The sequence below is a fragment of the Oryza glaberrima genome, chromosome 6 (assembly GCF_000147395.1).
Source record: "Oryza glaberrima chromosome 6, OglaRS2, whole genome shotgun sequence".
NCBI lineage: Eukaryota > Viridiplantae > Streptophyta > Magnoliopsida > Poales > Poaceae > Oryza > Oryza glaberrima.
The window spans coordinates 3027889-3048473 of record NC_068331.1 but is presented as its reverse complement, the minus strand read 5'-3'; the positions used below and the strand labels follow the sequence as shown (position 1 = coordinate 3048473).

The 20585-nt window shown below is 42.6% G+C and overlaps 2 protein-coding genes and 1 pseudogene across 3 annotated transcripts; 2 read left to right on the top strand and 1 right to left on the bottom strand.

The window, feature by feature from the left end:
- Positions 1 to 328: 328 nt before the first annotated feature.
- Positions 329 to 4400, top strand: LOC127777592 (disease resistance protein Pik-2-like; annotated as a pseudogene).
- A 765-nt stretch (positions 4401 to 5165) lies between these two features.
- On the top strand, positions 5166 to 11182 carry LOC127776208 (disease resistance protein Pik-2-like). 2 transcript variants are annotated; one of them, XM_052302569.1, is made up of 4 exons: positions 5166 to 5545; positions 5628 to 5718; positions 6648 to 7776; positions 8751 to 11182. In XM_052302569.1, exons 3-4 carry the CDS (start codon positions 6887 to 6889, stop codon positions 10723 to 10725), a joined length of 2865 nt encoding a protein of 954 aa, XP_052158529.1. In that variant the 5' UTR covers positions 5166 to 5545; positions 5628 to 5718; positions 6648 to 6886; the 3' UTR covers positions 10726 to 11182. The 2 variants fall into 2 exon arrangements, with proteins under 2 accessions (XP_052158529.1, XP_052158528.1); XM_052302568.1 differs by having other exon boundaries at positions 6625 to 7776.
- A 124-nt stretch (positions 11183 to 11306) lies between these two features.
- LOC127776209 (protein-tyrosine sulfotransferase) lies at positions 11307 to 18421 on the bottom strand. Its single transcript, XM_052302570.1, has 12 exons — positions 17826 to 18421; positions 17463 to 17640; positions 17308 to 17379; positions 16498 to 16786; positions 15555 to 15695; positions 14518 to 14622; positions 14132 to 14279; positions 13558 to 13610; positions 13367 to 13444; positions 13153 to 13272; positions 12690 to 12854; positions 11307 to 11975 (listed from the first exon to the last, which is right to left on the bottom strand). The coding sequence occupies exons 1-12, from the start codon at positions 17872 to 17874 to the stop codon at positions 11835 to 11837; spliced, it is 1539 nt and encodes a 512-aa protein (XP_052158530.1). The 5' UTR covers positions 17875 to 18421; the 3' UTR covers positions 11307 to 11834.
- Between the last annotated feature and the right edge of the window lie 2164 nt (positions 18422 to 20585).

The window sequence follows — 20585 nt, the reverse complement described above, 5'->3', positions numbered from 1 at the left end:
CTAATAATATAATTTTTAACAAATAAAATTCATTTTATAACATACTATATACTAAGTGTTGCTCAAATATTTTAAACGTTAGAATCTTAAAATACGTGAACACTTTATATTATAGGACGGAGGGAGTACTGGAAGTAGATAATTGATGAATAATTGCATTGAGAATTGATAAAATATGAGTATTCTAGTCTTTTTATTTTTTTATTGGTACCATGTGATAGATGAAAAATAAACTTATTTTGGGACGGAGATAGCTAGTATTTAAAATTCAACATGTTTATATATTTTAAGAAGCAAATTTTTTCAGACGTTTGGTGTTAGGAAATCAATGGAGGGCGCCATTGTGAGCTTGACCGAGGGCGCCGTGCGGGGGCTCCTCCGGAAGCTCGCCGGCGTGCTCGCGCAGGAGAGCTCGCCGGCGCAGCGCGTCCACGGCGAGGTGCAGTACATCAAGGACGAGCTGGAGAGCATGAACGCCTTCCTCCGCAGCGTCTCCACGTCGCCGGAGGACGCCGCCGGCCACGACGACCAGGTGAGGGTCTGGATGAAGCAGGTCAGGGAGATCGCCTACGACGCCGAGGACTGCATCGACGTGTTCGTCCGCGGCCGCAGCCACCCCGCCGCCGCCGCCGGAGACGAAGGTCGCCTCGTGGCCTCACTCCGCCGCTTCGTCCGCCTACTGGCCGGCGCGCTAGGAGTAGGAGGAGGAGACCGCTCCGTCGCGGCCCAGCTCCGGGAACTGAAGGCCCGCGCCCGCGACGCCGGCGAGCGGCGCACGAGGTACGGGGTGTCGCTGGCGGTGGCGGCGGTCAGGGGCGGCGGCGGGTCGTCGTCGTCCGGGCGGCTCGACCCCAGGCTGCACGCGCTGTTCACGGAGGAGGCGCAGCTGGTGGGGATCGACGGGCCGAGGGAGGAGCTCGTGGGGTGGGTGATGGAGGAGGAGCCGCGGCTGCGGGTGCTCGCCGTCGTCGGGTTCGGCGGGCTCGGCAAGACCACGCTGGCGAGGATGGTGTGCGGGAGCCCCCGGGTGAAGGGCGCCGCCGACTTCCAGTGCTCGCCGCCGCTCGTCGTCGTGTCGCAGACGTCAGCATCACGGCGCTCTTCCAGCACTTGCTCAGGGAGCTCATCCAGCGCCCGCGCAAGGCAATGGCCGCCGTCGCCGCCGCCGCCGGCGGCGGCGGCGACCTTGTCGCGTACGATGCATTGCAGGGGATGGAGAGGTGGGAGACGGCAGCGCTCGCCAGCAAGCTGAGGGAATACCTGCAAGGCAAAAGGTTAGTACTCCCTTCATTTCAGATTATAATCAGATTATAAGTTGTTTTAACTTTAGTTAAAATCAAATTGCTTTAAATTTGATTAAGTTTGTAAAAAAATAGTAATATTTTCGACCTAAAATAAATATATTATGGAAATATATTCAACTATTGATTTAATGAAACTGATTTGGTGTTGTAAATATTACTATATTTGTCTATAAACTTATTCAAACTTGAAGTAGTTTGATTTTGATCAAAGTCAAAAAAACTTATATTCTGAAACGGGAGGAGTATTTCCTTTCCTTGTTCAACTTAATTTCTCGAGTTACAACAATGTAGTACTACTATACTAACCAGTATTACTATAACAACTAAGAAAAAGAACATTAGTATTACTATACTAAGAAAAAGAAAATGTTCAAGTAACTAAGAACACTACTTCAGTTAAGTTTGACTTTATAGAAAAACCGTAGTAATACCAAATTAGTTTTATTAAATCAAACATTAAATATATTTTGATACTATATTTGTTTTGTGTTCAAAATGTTGCTACATTTTTCTATAAAATTGCTTAAAGTTAAAAATGTTTGACTTAGAAAAACCAAAATGTCTTATAATATAGAGGGAGAATTAATGAGTTACAGTAACACAAAATTGTTTCCAACAATGACACTCTTCCATTGAATTTATCCTATTAGTTTTATTAGGTAGGTTTGATGAAGTTCAACCTTCTCCTGCTCTGGTTATTTGTTCTCTATTAGAGAATCATAATCTATTGATTAGTTGAACCAAACTCGATTTTACTACTATTCAACTCAGTCTTGCCGGTTGTACAAAATTTCCTTCCAGTAGCAGGTAGTAGCTAAAAAAACAGATCATATATGTAGTTAATTATTTTATTTGTTGCCGAGTTTGTTCATATATGTGGAACTATTACATTGTATAGGTACATTGTGATATTGGATGATATATGGTCTTCATCAGCATGGGAGAGCATCAAATGCGCGTTTCCAGATAATAAAAAGGGTAGCAGGATCATAGTAACCACCAGAAACGAGGATGTCGCCAACACCTGCTGCTGCCGCCCCCAAGATCGCATCTACAAGATCCAACGCCTCTCAGATGCGGCATCGCGGGAGCTGTTCTTCAAGAGGATCTTTGGCATGGCGGATGCCGGAGCGCCAGACGACGATGAGCTGAAACAAGTTTCAGATTCCATCCTGAAGAAATGCGGAGGGCTGCCTCTAGCAATAGTGAGCATCGGTAGCCTCCTCGCAAGCAAGCCAAACAGGAGCAAAGAAGAGTGGCAGAAGGTTTGTGACAACTTGGGCTCTGAACTTGAGTCAAATCCTACTCTTGAAGGCACAAAGCAGGTGTTAACTCTGAGCTACAATGATCTGCCCTACCATCTGAAGGCATGCTTCTTGTATTTGAGTATCTTTCCTGAAAATCATGTGATCAAGAGGGGACCTTTGGTGAGAATGTGGATAGCTGAAGGTTTTGTCACCCAGAGGCATGGATTGAGCATGGAACAGGTCGGTGAAAGATACTTTGATGAGTTTGTGAGCAGGAGCATGGTTCATCCTGTCAGAATCGATTGGAGTGGCAAGGTGAGAAGCTGCAAGGTTCATGATATAATGCTTGAAGTCATCGTCTCCAAGTCACTTGAGGAAAACTTTGCATCCTTCTTCTGTGACAATGGAACCGAACTGGTTTCGCATGACAAAATCCGCCGCCTCTCCATCCGCAGCAGTAGCTACTCATCAGCTCAAAGAACAAGCAACAGTGTAGCTCATGTTCGCACCTTCAGAATGTCACCTTCAATTGACAATATCCCATTCTTCTTTCCACAATTGCGGTTGTTAAGAGTGCTGGACATGCAAGGCAGCCGTTGCATGAGTAACAAGAATTTGGACTGCATCTGCAGATTTTTTCCAGCTCAAATACCTAAGCCTCAGAAACACCAGTGTGTCCATACTTCCGAGGTTAATTGGGAATCTGAATCACCTGGAGACACTGGATATAAGAGAGACACTTATCAAGAAGCTGCCTAGTAGTGCAGCTAACCTGACTTGCCTAAAGCATTTGTTAGCAGGGCACAAAGAGCAACTTACAAGGACATCCAGTGTGAAGTTCTTGAGGCCATCCTCAGGTCTAAAGATGAGCCATGGAGTGATCATAAACATGGCAAAGCTGCAATCACTTGTCCATGTAGAGATAAAAGAACATCCATCAGTGTTCCAGGAGATCGCCTTGCTGCAAAATCTACGGAAGCTCAGTGTTCTCTTTTATGGTATAGAGGTAAACTGGAAGCCCTTTCTGGAGTTGTTGAATATGCTGAGTGGCTCTGTGCGATCACTCTCCATTGACATCTTCGACGCACAAGGAAACATCTCTATCTCATCACTGGAGATGCTTTCTTCCTTAGTGTCACCTCCCATTTTCATCACTAGCTTCAGCCTGACTGGCAAGCTTGGTAGTCTACCTCCTTGGGTAGCATCACTTAGAAGCGTCTCGAGGCTTACTCTTCGCAGGAGCCAACTCCGTGCTGATGCCATACATGTCCTTGGAGGCCTGCAAAATCTGCTCTGCCTGAAACTCTATCACAAATCATATGCTGATGATCGCCTCGTTTTTCCACAGGGAGGATTTGCCAGGGTCAAGCTTCTGATCGTTGATAACCTGGTGAACCTTGAAAAGTTGCATTTCAATGAGGGATCGATGCCTAATCTTGAGAGGCTGACATTGTCATTCCTGAGAGAACCCAAGGATGGCATCTCAGGTCTGAACAATCTCCTGAAACTGAAGGAGGTAGAGTTCTTTGGCAACATCGTATCATCTGTGGTGAGCAAAGTGGTGTCATGTGTGAAGGATCATCCAAATCATCCGAGAGTTGTAGGTGACAAATGGAACATTGTGACGGTGTACAATTGAGGTGTAAAACAGTAAAAGAAGCATTTCATCTGAAGCTTGCGTTTGCTTCAGTGTTCTGCAGGTTGTGGCTAGGCCTCCCCTGCTAGTTTAAACTTATCAAATGTACTCCTATTTCATAAGCACAACATTTTGCTTGTCAACTACTTTGTTAGGTTTCTTGTGATTGAACTTGCCTATTCGAGTTTAAATTTTAGGCTTGACACGAGTGCTTGTATTTACGGCTATTTATTCTTTCAGGGATAGATGATATACCCGTTAACAATGAGACGTTTGTGGAGACTTTGTCATTATCAAGATATACATGCCTAGTCTTTCAGGGGTGCTTATAAAGAATTAGAGATATGCTGTGTGTTTATAAGGATAAGTGCCCCTACCAATAGGTGGACCCTTGTCACTGGGCTCCATGCCATAGCGTCCAAAATTGGTGGGAAATGCTAGCCAATACAAATGAGGTGTCCAAGAAAAGCCTGTGGACCTAATTCTTTTAATAGTTTGGGAAATCTAGAAGTAAAAAAATCAGCAGGTTTTCGAACAAAAGGAGTTTGCGACCCTAGCCTTATGGCAAAAATAAAAGAGGAGGCAAGAACTTGGGCTATGGCGGGAGCAAGGAGGATACGGGATTTTCTACTGAACTGTATCTAGGCCTTATCAGTTTTGTATAGTTTTATCTCTAGGGGTTGTACTTTTCCCTCTATTTTAATGAAATAGTATGGTCTCGTGTTGATTCCTTTAAAAAGATAAGTACACGCACGTTTCTAGGGCTACGTTTGTACTGTATTTTTTTAAAAAAAAATGTTCTAAAAAAATTAGCACCGTCATTTTCCTTTCACCTAAGGATAGCATATGAGCATGACTTAAACAAAAGTAGAAAACACACATCCGTGCTTGGAAGGCGTATTTCTGTATCACGTGGGGGAGGCACACGCCTATGAAGTTCGGTGACGCCTTATGAATGTACGCGTCCTTACTGTCTCTTTCGGAAAAGAGAGAGAGAGGGAGAGAGCCGCAGCCGCAGCCCTCCGCGCCGGCGATGGCGGCGGCGGAGGACGTGCCGGGTAGAGATTCCGGCCGGATGCGCATGCGCATGCGCAGAAGATTCAAGGGAGCCGGGTGAAGCACGGATCGTGGTGGTGGCTAATCGAAGAGCGCGCGCGGGTGGGCGGCTCTGTGCTTCATGTGTTCGATGAAATGCGTCACCCAGCTAGTCTACGAGAAGGGCCTGACTAGGTAGCGGCGGCGAGCAGCTGGCCCTGAATGTTTCGCAAGGGAGAGATCAGAGATGTCGCAGGTGTAACAACCAAGCTCTCCTAGGTCTTGCTCGACTCGGCCCCCGCTGAAGTGCTTCACAATCCAAGGTGCTTGATTTGTCTTCTTCCATGTCAACTTTCTTTTGCGCTCTCAAATGGAACCATTGAGCTCCTGGAGTCTCTTTCACAGGACTGGATATGCTGTGGCTCGGTTTCATCTTTTATGCAAATCTTTAAGGGGAAAAAGAAGAGAGTCAAACACTACAGTCAAGATGATGCTGGTAACTGTGCCTGTTTTTCCAATGGTTGCTTGATTGCCTTTCTGCATTTATGTCGACATCGCCATTTCTTTCAAGGTGTCTAGTACTAGGTTATTATACAAAATTACAAGGGGAACACGCAATGCTTTAACCATTGTTATCTTATTTGTGCAATTGCGATCGGTGCATATTAAGCTGTAAAGTATATGGAACCACCTCGAGTAGCTTGTTGCCTTCCTGCACTATTCTCTTATATGTTAACTTCGCTTCACTTGCATATATGCCTTTACAGTTCATTGTGTCACACTAGCTAACAGTTTTGATTATTTATATATAATATGCACTTTGACTTGCATTTCATCTTTATTAACTAAACCTTGCTTTGCTGTCGCCACGTCCGATCTGTGATTATGTTAGTGTTCATCTGCTTATTGCTACCATAGTTTTCTCACTCTGCTTTATATATGGTGTTGTACGATGTTCACATTGTTAAAACAAGTAGCACTCTAATCTCATAGGTCAGATGTAAGAAGGCGGGCGAAATATTTTACCAATCTTACCAAGCTATTCATCACAAAAATACGACTGTTGTCCTATACCGCCTTCTTTCCATTTCACGTATGAGTTGTGTTGTCAAAATGTCAGAGTTACCTAGCTGTTTTCTGTCCTCTTTTCAGTGCTGCTTATCCTTGTCTGGGTACTTGTTTGGATCACCCTTTCATCCAGCTATGAATGTAACAAACCTTAGGGTATCACTTGTTCATACTCTTCCCCACTGCTTTTATACCTTCTCTAAGTATTACTGGATCTTTTACCAATTTTTAAGCTGCCTTTGGCCTCTTACATATACATACAGCGATGAGTTTTCCGTACTGATTGACTTTTTCTATGAGTTGTAACTTTTTATGATATTCTTATGCACCACAGGAATACTATTATTTGCTTATCAGGCTTGTAAGACATGAAGTCAAGTTGCCTTGTCAGCATGTTTCAGGGTTCTGTTTGCCATCAGCAGCGAACCGCAGGTCTCCTTGTCATTGCATGTCTCCTTGACCAGGAAAACCATGGTCTGAATTCTGGAATGTTCTTATTCTTCCACCATTAGCTAACCAAATGTCTTACAAATATAACCTGAGCATCCTAACTTCAACAGCAGCAGCGTTTCCATTTCCATGCTCCATAGTAAGATATGGAGGGTGCTGTCTTCAGTTTGACGGAGGGTGCAGTCAGGAGCCTGCTGTGCAAGCTTGGCTGCCTTCTAACTGAGGATACTTGGCTGGTGCAGGGTGTCCATGGTGAGATACAGTACATCAAGGATGAGCTCGAGTGCATGAATGCATTCCTACGCAATCTCACCATATCACAGATTCATGACGACCAAGTTAGGATCTGGATGAAGCAGGTGAGGGAGATAGCCTACGACTCTGAGGATTGTATTGATGAGTTCATCCATAACCTAGGGGAGTCATCAGAAATGGGATTTTTTGGTGGGCTCATATCTATGCTTCGCAAGCTAGCCTGTCGTCACCGAATTGCTCTCCAGCTACAAGAACTGAAGGCCCGTGCTCAGGATGTCGGTGAGCGGCGTTCAAGGTACGGGGTGGAGCTAGCAAAGGCCACACATGAAGAAGCACATCCAAGACTCACCAGGCATGCCTCTCTCCATATCGATCCACAGTTGCACGCTCTCTTCGCGGAGGAGGCTCAGCTGGTTGGCATCGATGAGCCTAGGAATGAGCTCGTCAGCTGGCTGATGGAAGAGGACCTTCGGCTTCGTGTGCTTGCTATTGTCGGGTTTGGTGGCCTTGGGAAGACGACGCTGGCAAGGATGGTGTGTGGAAGCCCTGTGGTGAAGAGTGCTGATTTTCAGTGCTGTCCATTGTTCATCATTTCACAGACGTTCAACATCAGGGCACTTTTTCAGCACATGGTAAGGGAGCTAATCCAGGAGCCACACAAGGCAATGGCAATAGCAGGATGCAAGCATGGCCTTATTACAGATGATTACCTGGAGGGAATGGAAAGGTGGGAGGTTGCAGCACTGACTAAGAATCTCAGGAGGTATTTCCAAGACAAAAGGTATGCCAGAGTTTTTTGTTATTCCTCCCTGATAGTGAACTATAATAGTTTGTGCTTTAAAAATAATCCATATTTTCTTTTGAGATATTGCTGGTTATGGTGAAGTAGAACGTCAAAATGGCAGTCTTAGATATAGGACCGTCTCCATTTTATAGGACCAGTTGGTATTCAATTTGAGGTAGTTGCTGGATGTAATTAACTGTCAGGCAATTTAATTTGAAATTGTGTATTTATTGCCAAAACATAAGTGTGTTTAACTTAAATATAGGACCATATCCATTTTATAAGGAGGTCCCTCTCATTTCCATTAAATAAACCATGTTACATAGTTCAAAAGGGAGCAGAAAACAAACCAACAGATTGCAGATAAAACCTTCACATCTAGAACCAGAAACAACTAGTTAGTCATATAGAACCAACCAGATACAGAGATTTGGCTCAAGCCACCATTGGCAAAATGCAAGGCCATCATACAAATCGAGTCTCAATTTCCTAGAGTTGGCTTAATAATTTGGATTCAATGTGAACCATTCAAAGCCAGAAAATTAGTTTTACGAGTTGTGATGGAGAAATCATCTGTAAGGTCTTCTACTATTCTAGTATCTATCTATCTATATATATAGGAGAGAGAGAGAGGGAGGGCCCAACCACTATTTAGTATTGATGAATCTTGAAAGTTCCACTATCTAAGGCATGTGTACCTGAAAAATATAACAAAGATCCAAATAGGTTACAGTGTTACACTATCCAGTGTAAAAGAGAAAAAACATCGTATGCAATGAAGGACTTTTCACCTATTTGTTTGCAATTCGTTTTCTGTTTTCCCTTTTTTACCGATGCAAAGGAAAAGGAGGCGTATTTACTGCTAATTATTCTTCTTTTTTTTTTTTTTTTGGGGGGGGGGGGGGGGGTTGTTTCTAGCTAATCCTATCTGTTACCACGTTTCCTTTTGTTTACTGAACTGTTTCTTCTAGGTACATTGTGATCCTTGATGACATATGGACTGTATCGGCATGGGAGAGCATCAGATGTGCATTGCCTGACAACTTAAAGGGTAGCAGGATAATAGTAACCACCCGGAATGCAGATGTGGCCAACACGTGCTGTTCTCGTCCCCAAGATCGGATTTACAATATCCAGCGACTATCAGAAACGACATCACGAGAACTGTTCTTCAAGAAGATATTTGGTTTTGCAGATGATAAATCACCAACTGATGAGTTTGAGGAAGTGTCAAATTCCGTTTTGAAGAAATGTGGAGGCTTGCCATTAGCAATAGTGAACATCGGCAGCCTTCTCGCAAGCAAGACAAATAGGACCAAGGAGGAGTGGCAGAAGGTTTGTAACAACTTAGGATCTGAACTTGAAAACAACCCTACCCTGGAAGGAGTGAAGCAAGTCTTAACCTTGAGCTACAATGATCTACCCTATCATCTGAAGGCCTGCTTCTTGTATCTAAGTATTTTCCCTGAAAATTATGTGATCAAGAGGGGACCCTTGGTGAGAAGGTGGATAGCTGAAGGTTTTGTCAGCCAAAGGCATGGACAAAGCATGGAACAGCTTGCAGAAAGTTACTTTGATGAGTTTGTGGCTAGAAGCATTGTGCAGCCTGTGAGGACTGATTGGACTGGCAAAGTGAGGAGCTGCAGAGTTCATGATTTGATGTTAGATGTCATTGTCTCCAGGTCAATTGAGGAGAACTTTGCATCATTCTTATGTGACAATGGGAGTACATTGGCTTCCCATGACAAAATCCGTCGCCTCTCCATCCACAGCAGTTACAATTCGTCTCAAAAAACAAGTGCCAATGTATCTCATGCTCGCTCCTTCACGATGTCTGCTTCTGTTGAGGAAGTCCCATTCTTCTTTCCGCAGCTACGGTTATTAAGAGTACTTGACTTGCAAGGCTGCAGCTGCTTGAGTAACGAAACTTTGCATTGTATGTGCAGGTTTTTCCAGCTGAAGTACCTAAGCCTCAGAAATACCAACGTGTCCAAATTACCGCATCTTCTAGGGAATCTGAAACACCTAGAGACGCTGGACATTAGGGCAACACTTATCAAGAAGCTACCAGCTAGTGCAGGCAACCTGAGTTGTCTCAAGCATTTGTTTGCGGGGCACAAGGTACAGCTTACAAGGACAGCCAGTGTGAAGTTCTTGAGACAATCTTCAGGTTTGGAGGTGGCGACTGGGGTGGTCAAGAACATGGTGGCTCTGCAATCACTTGTCCATATAGTAGTCAAGGATAAATCGCCAGTACTGCGGGAAATTGGCCTGCTGCAAAATCTGACAAAGCTCAATGTTCTCTTGCGCGGTGTGGAAGAGAACTGGAACGCATTCCTTGAGTCTCTGAGCAAGTTGCCTGGCCCTCTTCGCTCTCTCTCCATCCACACTCTGGATGAGAAGGAGCACAGCTTATCACTGGATAATCTAGCCTTTGTTGAGTCGCCTCCTCTATTCATAACCAAGTTTAGCCTGGCCGGTGAGTTGGAAAGGCTACCTCCATGGATACCATCGCTTCGAAACGTATCCAGGTTTGCTCTTCGTCGCACCGAACTCCATGCTGATGCCATAGGAGTTCTTGGGGACCTGCCAAATCTGCTCTGCCTCAAGCTCTATCACAAATCATATGCTGACAACTGCATAGTTTTTTGTCACGGTAAATTCGTGAAGCTCAAGCTGTTGATCATTGATAATCTGGAGAGGATAGAGAAGATGCAGTTCGATGCGGGTTCAGTGCCTAATCTGGAGAGGCTGACATTGTCATTCCTGCGAGAACCCAAGTATGGGATTTCAGGTCTGGAGAATCTAACAAAGCTGAAGGAGATCGAGTTCTTTGGCGACATCATATTATCTGTGGTGACCAAAGTGGCATCATGCGTGAAGGCGCATCCTAACCACCCAAGAGTCATAGGTGACAAATGGAATATTGTAACGGAGTATGCGTAAGGAGCAATATCTGAAGTCTGAAAAACAACACTGACTAGAAGCCTGTTTGGTTTCTTTTGTCTTCTTTTTCTTCTTTGTTTTTTTTCTTTTTTCTTTTGAGATGAGGTAGATGCTGGCTGGGCATGCCTGTATCTGCATTTCGGTAGTACTCTGCGTTGTTTGTTGCATTCATAAGAGTATTATTTAGCAGCTAGTGCTACATATATTGCCCTTGTCTGAAGTGTTTCCACTCTCAACTAGTACTGGTTATTGCCTTTTGTCTTGTTTTACATCTTCTATTTTCTTTTGTACTCAGCCACTATTGTTTATAAATTACTATACCTCCGTTTTTAAACGTACAACAATGTTTAACTTTTGGACATTCATCTTATTAATTAAAATGTGAGCATCATTTATTTTGTTGGGACTTTAAGTGTGACTTATATTTATTAATTAATTACTTTTAAGAGTGACTTATATTTGTGCATATTTGCACTAACTTTTCGAATAGGGCAAATGATGAAACCAAACATTATATCCAAAAATCAACATCGTCGTTCGTTTTAGAAACGGAGGGAGTATAAGGGTGGGGCACTGTAAAGTAGAAAATCTTGTTTGGCTTACAGTACATCCGATGCAAATAGCAGTATAGAGAAAATATTTATACATTCCCGTTATCTCCTGCAGCGTTTCTAAGTTGAGACTGCCTGTTAAGAGTTAAAGACTGACATCTTTGTGTCGTGCTCACCTCATCTGGGCATGCCTGTTAGTTGAGACTGACATAGTGACATCTTGTATTTCTTTCTCTTTTTCTAGCAAAACAGTCAATTGTTTCATTGCTCATCTGAGGCAATTTGTCAACTACCAACACCTTGAGAGAATTCAACCTAAGGTCAAGAAGGCAAATGTACATACGAATAGACAAGTGCCTAAAATTTGTCGATTGACTGATCACATCGGGTAAAAGCCACCACCCTACCAATGAGCCAGGTTTAACATGGTTGGGAGTATATGTGATGATTCTGTGCATGCTAACATCTTTGCCCGAGGGAATAGCGAAGGTTAATCTCTGGGCAGTATCAAGCTGTACATCAAAATCGGGAGGCTACTTCCTGATCTTCATCAGAGTATCAGACCTTAAGTTTAAACGTTCTTCTTCTCGTTGTTAAAGCAAGTATGATAAGTGCGATGGTTATTGTGACCCCAAGACCAAATAGTACAACCTTCCAAGGAGAGCAACTCCAGGAACTGCAGACCATTTCTATCCAGCCCTGAAAGAGAACCAAAAAAATTATAAGATTAGATAAACCTTGAGAAATATTACATCACGGACATTGTTACATTACAGAAAATAATATACGAGACGAAAGACAAAATCTGAATAAATGCTTGTGAAAAATGAGCACAAATACCAAAATATTTCCATACTGACGTTTATGAAGCAAGCAAGTACAATTAGCTTAAGAGAGAAAAACGAGTGCTAGCTAGGAGAAACCAGGTCCCATTTAAAAATATTCAAAAGAAACCTTCTGAAACTTATTTTCCATGAAGCAATCCCTTTGGGTATGTATACACTCCATACCAAGAGTGACGTGGCCAAAGGGGCCATTTCATGGCTTTTAGGCATGGCCATGGCATGACAATGTATACATACCATACCACCCAGCAGTGTGCGGCTAAAAGTATCATCATTTTATGAGACGCAGAGGGCTCAAACATAGGTAATGCCAAGTAGAATAACAGTCTACCTAATTTTATCTATTCTCTCCCTTGCCATGCTCATTGATGAAACACAGAAAATAGATGGATATACTACATAAAATCAATTAGAGAGCATAAAACAAGGAAATGCTTTGATAACAATGGTGTATGTGAATCACATAGGGTGTTCATACTTTCAGCAAACATGTTCTAACTTCTGAGGTTCTGAATTCTAGTAGGAAAGGTTATCAAACTAAAATACAGTAGATAATTGAAGAACAAACCTTCTGATCTGTCAATTGCTTGTGTTGTATGACCGTGGACTGCTGAATTTTTAGCATAAGATGTTCTTGTGTAAATATCTTCTTGGCATGCTCATATAGTTCCATGTCAAGGCTGTTTAGTGAGATGATTTGCTCCAAAACCGCCTCTGGTACCTGCCGTCGTGCCTGAAAACAGAATATGCAATCTTCACTAAACCTCGGCGTTTGCAATGTCAACATTGAAATATTCTAATTAGGTGGCACACTCTAAATGTAAACAGAGCTTGCTTATATAACAGAATTATATATTCCATAACCAGATATTATCTATCTACAAATGTGGCTTTGGGCACAGTAGCCTAGGACATGCAATAAACAGAATAAGAAAACTTATGATAAAAATAATATGTTTAACGACAATGGGGTCCAACTGAGACAACAATAATCTACAAACTACAGGAAGTTCATTCCCTCTGGTTCTCACCTCCTTCGAAAAGTTTGCTCCTTCCACCTTTCTGAGAGAGATTTTACGACGATTAGATTGAGATTTTCGCAGTTTTGAAATGCAACCCTCGTAAGCTTCCATCAACTTACCAACAGTCAACTGGAATCAGCAATAACACCACAGTAAGATCACAAATTAATAATAACTTAAAATGTATACGTTAGTAATCAAACAACTTGTGTAATTGTATTACATTTCCTTTTCCATGATCGTCCTTGACAGTGTCTGCAGCGTTCAGAGCTCGGTTATTTTGCGAACCATGTGTGCTATTCTATCAAAAGTTCAAAACAAAAACATGAGTGGAGATTTAAAGGTTCAGACCACCTTATTGTGCAAAACCAATTAACACGCAAAGTAAAGATTAAAGCTTAATCACCCTATTACCAGATGTTCATTTGTTTCTTCGTCCTCTGGGTCCAGCGTGGATGAGTGAGAGTCTGTGAGAACAAGTAAGATAGACTAAGTAATTTGCTTTTGCACAATGATATCCCACAAACGGATTACCATACGCCAAGAATAGACATAACGCGTACCACAATTCCATGAGTGCTGTTGTTTTATTTATTCATTATTCTATTGAGTTGCAGCTTTAACAAAACATTGTTTTCCAGAGTCCACACGACGTGGCGTGCATCTGCTACTTATGCACTGAGTAGTTAACAAGTAACTTATTTCCATTTGTTTGAGCTTTGTTGAGTTCTAGCTTCTATGTTGTTTTGTTATGTACTGACATTTAACTTCTTTGTAACTGTATTGCACTGTTTTTGTCTTGCAGGATAGGCTGGAACCCAGACAATCTGATCCTTCAGTTTTATTCTCTTGTCTTTCTGATTCTATAGATAAAACTAGCTGGGCTTTGTCCCTCAGTCTTAAAAAGGTAGATAAATACTACATAAGTATGCTTCCTGAAAGTATGTTACATAAAGGGGTAAGGCTGCAAGCTTGTGAGGTCTCTTACCATTTCCAGTGGGCTGATTGTCCTTGATATCTAAGTTCAGTGCTCCAGATTGTGAAAGCACCTGTGCTCCTACCATATGAGCAAACAACCTCGCAGATTCTTCATGTTCTTCTGTAAGTCCTACATATAGCATACGGTCCAGCCTGCTCTGTGTTTGAAATAATGGCATTCATTTTGGTAGGAAGTATGAAATCTAACTTGGATTAGTAAATAGATATGACATGGTTAATACAATAATGTACCCATCTACTATGGATAATAATGGCAATTAGTTATTATGCAGTGATGCTTTGGATATCCAATAGTTCAATAGTGGTTCATGAGCTTTGACTAATTAAATGCACACATCTACATTTTTTCTCAACATCCATCTCTTCAGTATATACCTTAGCAACTTGAAGCACAAAATGACCAAGATCAGGGTGCTTTCTGACACAGTGCCGAACCTCATGTGCTCCACTGAGGTAAGAATTGTTTGTTAGCCCAGTAATCTTGCAACATGAGAAAACAAAAACAAATTAGCAACCAGATTGTTGAAATTGACAGGGAAGTCATCTAGACAGCATTTTGTATAAATAAAAGTTGTAGCGTACAAATTGATTGGGCACATAACATGGTGGTTCTACTGATTATTTGCAATTAAATTTCTAAACACACAAGTTGTTGATTCTTGCTAGGAAGTTGGATGATGGCATATATAGGGCATATGAATTGCAATGAGAGAAAACAATGCACATTTTTGGTCATTCTATCCAAATAGGCTATTATCCTAAGGACTCTTGTCAAATAGTTGGTGTATGTTATTCACAAACAAGGGGTAAAGGAAAAACAAAAGAAAAAAGGAATGTGAAGTTGCCACTGGTAAAGCAGCCAGAGTGAAAAATGTTGAGATTTAACAAGCGAGGACATGGTCTACTGTCAACTGGTAAATAACATGAAGTGGTTTATGTCTTGTATGATAAAAAACAGAAAGAATGTAGATTAAAAAGAATGGCATGGATATAAGTTTCTTCATTTAGACAATACCTACAGCACTACCATCACTGTTCTAAATTTTACTATCAAGTCCCAACAAGCAAAAGAACAAAAAGGAGTACAGCTGCACAATGGTTATGCAAAAGAACTTTTTGCATTTAATCAAAATTTCTAAGTTTGTCACATTTTTCTACTATTTCATGGAGTCTAACTTAAATTTTCAAGTTTCATAGGCATGAAACATTCATCAGACATATCAGGAAGATATGCAATTAACGATAGGCACTACCAATTCACCACCACAGTAAGTATTACTGCGTGATTTGTTAGCAGGCAGACCAATATTTCAGGGTCAAAGCAATTGCACAAAGAAAGTTTATAGTTTCCAACACATTGAGAGATGCATTAGAGACAGTGACCAACTAACAGCATAGACAAGTCATCATACCTGAAAGGTAGCTCCATTATGAATGATTTCATGCGCAACAGGATCATTAATGTACTGGTGTAGTGGCATAACCATATCCTCCACATCATATGCATTAACCCTGTGGCTACTTCTCACTTTATCAATCCCCCTAGCATCTCTCTGCCAAATTAACAGTATGCTTTTATATTATTGCAAAAATGGTTTAGTATAGGCATCAGGCAATGAAAACATCATCATAATAATGGTAATTATATGTGTGTGTTGATTCCAAATATTTCTGAACTCTATTTTCCTGATCACTCACATCAACTTAAGTGTAAACTAATAGCGGGACAATGACACTAAAACCGATGTTCAGGTGTTACAAAAGCTTAAGAGATCCCACCTGAAAGTCAAAACCTTCCTGCTGACAAAATCTTAAATTATTATTATTCAAACACTGGAGCATAAGCATTATCTTAGATACTTCGAGTTAAATAAAATTGATTCTTGGGAAACTGGCATGTCCTAGATGGCTTCCAAGGTTCAAGTATATAGTCTCCGCTCCATGTAGCAAAGGTTCAATTGACTAGATTATTGCAATGTGTTTTTGTTTGATTGCTTCTAATCAAGACTAGATTTAAGATGCACCTGTGGATCATGATGTTGGATAAATACATTGGCATATAAAGGTTCAATTAAAGAGAGGCTTGATTATAGTCTGCTCCATGCAGCAGATGTTCAATTTACTGTTAGAATGGATCAACTACTTTATCTTTGCTGCAATGTGTGTTTGTTTGATTGCTTCTGGTGAAGACTAGATTTAAGGTGCGCCTTCTAGAACCTGATATTGGATGAATACATTGGCATAGAAAGGTTCAATATCTAGAAATGCAGGCTTGATAGTTTGTCCTAGTTGTTTTCCTACTAGTGGAAAAGGATGATACTAAGCAAAAGGTTTGGCTGAAATAAGTAAACATACCCTGGCAAACAGATCTTCTCTCATCCACGGGACCAAGTATTTCCAAGGCCATATATCCAATGTACTTACAGCACGAGATTTTGTTAACACACGGCTAGTCATTAACTTTGCAGATGTTAAGTTTGGATGCACAAGAAATCTGGCTGCAACTTCGACCGAGAACTCATATGTGCTGAATACTCGGTCAACTGGGTTCCTTAGTATTGTGACAACAGAAGTTCTCTCACTTGGCAGCTTGGACATGAAGCTATAGTCATCATGACTAACAACCAGCTTACAATCAGGATGGCTGACACAAAGATATATAAAACATCATTATTAATTGTAACTGCAGAATCATGTGAAATAAACAGGAGTATGAAGCCGCTCAACTTGTACAGCAAATACTAGTGGATAATTACATATCAGATGCTTTAATTGAACAATCAATCTTGAGTCCATCACAATTTTCTCGCATGACTGACACGTGTTCACGATAGCCATATAAGTTGTTGATTACATTGTTCAAGATGTATTGAATGCCTGGTAATCCGTATAAAGGTAAACCATATCTACTGTTTTCAGTCAGATAAGCACTAAGAATGTTATTCCAATACATGGGAATACTCTAAATCAGTGTTAAACCACAGAAAACGTGTTAATCCATGGGAATGTTATTGTCTGAATCTGAATAGGATAGTACATAGTGTAAAGTAATAATATTAGTAATACACAAAAGACAATCTAGTTTATTTTAATTCTCATTTGGTTGGCCAACATAAAGCTTGACAAATATACAATAGAACAAAAACAGAGAACAAACTTTTCTACCTGGGGTCGAACCGCAGCTTATCGTAGGATCGCGGACACTCCTCAGCATTGGTATACAGCTTTTTCAGGAAGCTGCCAAAAACAACTAGCATGAGTGAAATGCACACATCCTTTGATGACGATGAAACAAGCTACTATGCATGTCCCCATCGTACCAGTGGAAGTAGGTACGGCCACCGGTTCTAGGAATGTGAAGGAAGAAGAGCAGATCCCTGAGGCTCAGCTTGTCCCCATCCTTGCCCTCGCTCCCCGCAACCGAGGCCGCCCAGCCCTTGACGACCCCCTCGCAGCGCGCGTGGTCGCCATCGGAGCTCGCAACCTGGAGCAAGTTCACTGCAAACAAACGAAACACCAAAAACGACACGCGCAAATCAGCGCAGACACATACATAGCTACCCAACGCAGCGATGATTCCACGGAATGATCCTACCAAAAACCGAAGCGCGTTCCGCCCACCACAAATTCGCACGCGGCGGGGGAGGGCGAGAGGAGAGGGGATTGATTGATTGATCGATTACCTGATACGACGAGGAGCGCGAGCGCGAGGGCGAGTCCGCCGAACGCCATCGGGGGTTCGGGCCCAGATCCAGCCGGGGTGCCGCGGCCCCGGTTCGAGGCGGAGGAGGAGGAGGGCGGCGCGGCGTGGGGAAGGGGGGGGGGGGGCGCGGAGCGGGGCGGTAAAAAGGCAAAAACCCGGAAGGGAGAAGAGGGGGAGGGCGGCGGCGGCGGTGGCGGTGGCGGTGGGGAATTGAGCGCGGCGCGGCGTGGCGTGGCACGCGGCGCGGCGCGGCGGTGTCTCGGCGGGCGCGGGCGCGGGGTGGTGGGCGTGGCGTGGCGTGGCGGCGCGTTCCCTAGTTTATTGTGCTTTGGCGCTCGCTTTCTCGCGCAGTGTCTGCTGCTGCTGCTACTGGCGGTGTCTCTCTCTCTCTCTCTCTCTCTCTCTCTCTCTCTCTCGTTCGCCTTCTCGCGTGCCGAGGCAGAGGAGGCGGAGGACGAGGCCGATGCCGAGGCGGGGGCGACGTAAATAGTCTAGTGGTGGAAGTGGGGGGAAAATCGCGGCGGAAGCACGAGTTTTCCTTCTCGCCACTTGCGCCGTTGCGCTGCGCCCACCCGCCGTCCTCCTCCGCCTCGGCGCCTCCCTTTTTTACCCGCACGGTGTCCAACCAACGGAGCCAGATCGCCGGCCTGATGGTGGAGAAAGATTTACAGCGCACGCGAAATGAGAAAATTCATTACCCCATAGTTAATTAAGTATTATTGTTATAAACTTGAAAAAAATAATCTAGTTGATTCTTTAACAACTTTTATATATAACTTATTTTTTTTAATACACACCATTTAACAGTTTTAAAAATATGCTAACGGAAAATGAAGACATTGAAGTTTGGAGACCCTGTTCTAATCTTAACTCCAAACGTTAACCTCCTCATTTTCACATTTGATATGTTTCGTGAAACAAAAAAATTCTATATAGAAATTTATTTAGAAAACAACATGTTGTCGTTTTAGACAACTGCGTCACGTCAAAAAACGTGGTTCTCTCAACAATGGTTGGAAGAAAAGAAAATTGTATTGTTTAGTAAAAATTTTTTAGATCCCCTTGTTACATGGCCCTAGGGGCCTATTTATAGCTCTATTACAGACTCCTCCATCATTAGGGTTTAGGTTTTATAGAGAATTTACATGTATGGGCCTCTAATGGGCTAAGTGGCTAGGCCCAATTGTTGGCGAAACCTCTGGAAGACACGATGGCCCGCTAGGCCTTCTCCCGATGAGGTTTGGTACTTGGCGAAACCCGTGCCTTTGTGCTAAGGCTTTCGCCCCACAGTCTTCGCACCGTATGGCCCTCTGACAAGGTCCGCACTCAGTGAAGCCCGTGTACTTCATGCCACGGCTTTCGCCATGTGGCTTTCGCCCATGTGGGTGCCTTCTCGGCCTTCGTCGCGTGCCTCCGGCTTGAGTCCTTCGCCTAGGTCCTTGGTTTCAGTAGGCCCGGCCGAAGGTCCTCGTGGTATACCTCTAACACAACAATAAACATATTTTTCACATTTGTAATAGTTAATACTTAATTAATCATATACTAATATGTTTTCTTATTTAATATATGTGTTGAAAATCTCTCTTCAACCCCAATGAAGCTTTTTGAGTCACTATTTATAGACGACTTATTTTATTGTGGTCCATACGCCAATGGTATAACTATAGATTGCACAAAGCTATAGTGGTCTTGTCCCCAACCAACACATTTAAAATAGTAAAATTTCATTGTTCAGCTAACCCTCAAGGGATTATAAGAGGATTAAGGTGGATTAATTTCACACCTCAATAGTCATAGAATTAATTCTCTCCAAATCCCTCTCAATCCTCCTATCTCTAAATCTCTCTCAATCTTTTTGTAGTGATAAGTGTGGAATAATACCTTTGACTTTTTAGGGGCATTAATCGAATAAGATCCGATGGGTTTTGCAGCCTCCAGCGCACGGTAAAATTAGAAGCGTGTTTTATACTGATCTAAATTTAGCAGGTTGTTAATGGGTATTTAAGGGTCTGTTTGGCACAGCTCCAGCTCTACCTCCACCCCTCTTGGAGCTGGAGCTCAGCCAAACAGTTTCAGCTCCACCAAAACTGAGAGTGGAGCTGGGTGAAGCTCTCTCACAAAATGAACTAAACTTGTGTAGCTGGATTTAGGCAGCTCCACAACTCCACTCTAGACCCAACTCCTGAAGCTAAATTTAGGAGTTGGGCTGTACCGAACATGCCCCTAACTGTGTGATTACAACATCTTTGCCGTTTCTGCTTAGAAATAATCGGGGCTACCTCTAATTAAGCCTAAAGAAGGTTACACAGCAAGGGAGCAACTTGTGGTGGCAGTCACGCAGGCTTGCCGAATCTTGCTGCTACTGAAGAACAATCTTTTTGTGGAAGCAGGCTGCCGGATTCAGGCTTATCTTGTCCACTACCATAACACTACAACTTAGTGCCGTTTGGTAGAGGGAAGATGATTACCCACTAATTGATCAGGTTATCAGGGTCCCTGCTCCTGCCAAACCTTTTCTTCATGCATCTTCTTGTGTATTCCATCCATCTTTTTTTTTAAAAAAAAATACTTGTGGAGGCCATCGTTTCGTTTATTAACGGAATAAGCGAAACGTTATATTTACAAACAAAAATAATTTATAAATAAAACTTTTATATACGTTTTCTTAGCGATCTAAAAGTAAAATCGAAAAAATAAAGTACGATGAAAAAACCTCAAAATCAACTCCAAATTTAAGACT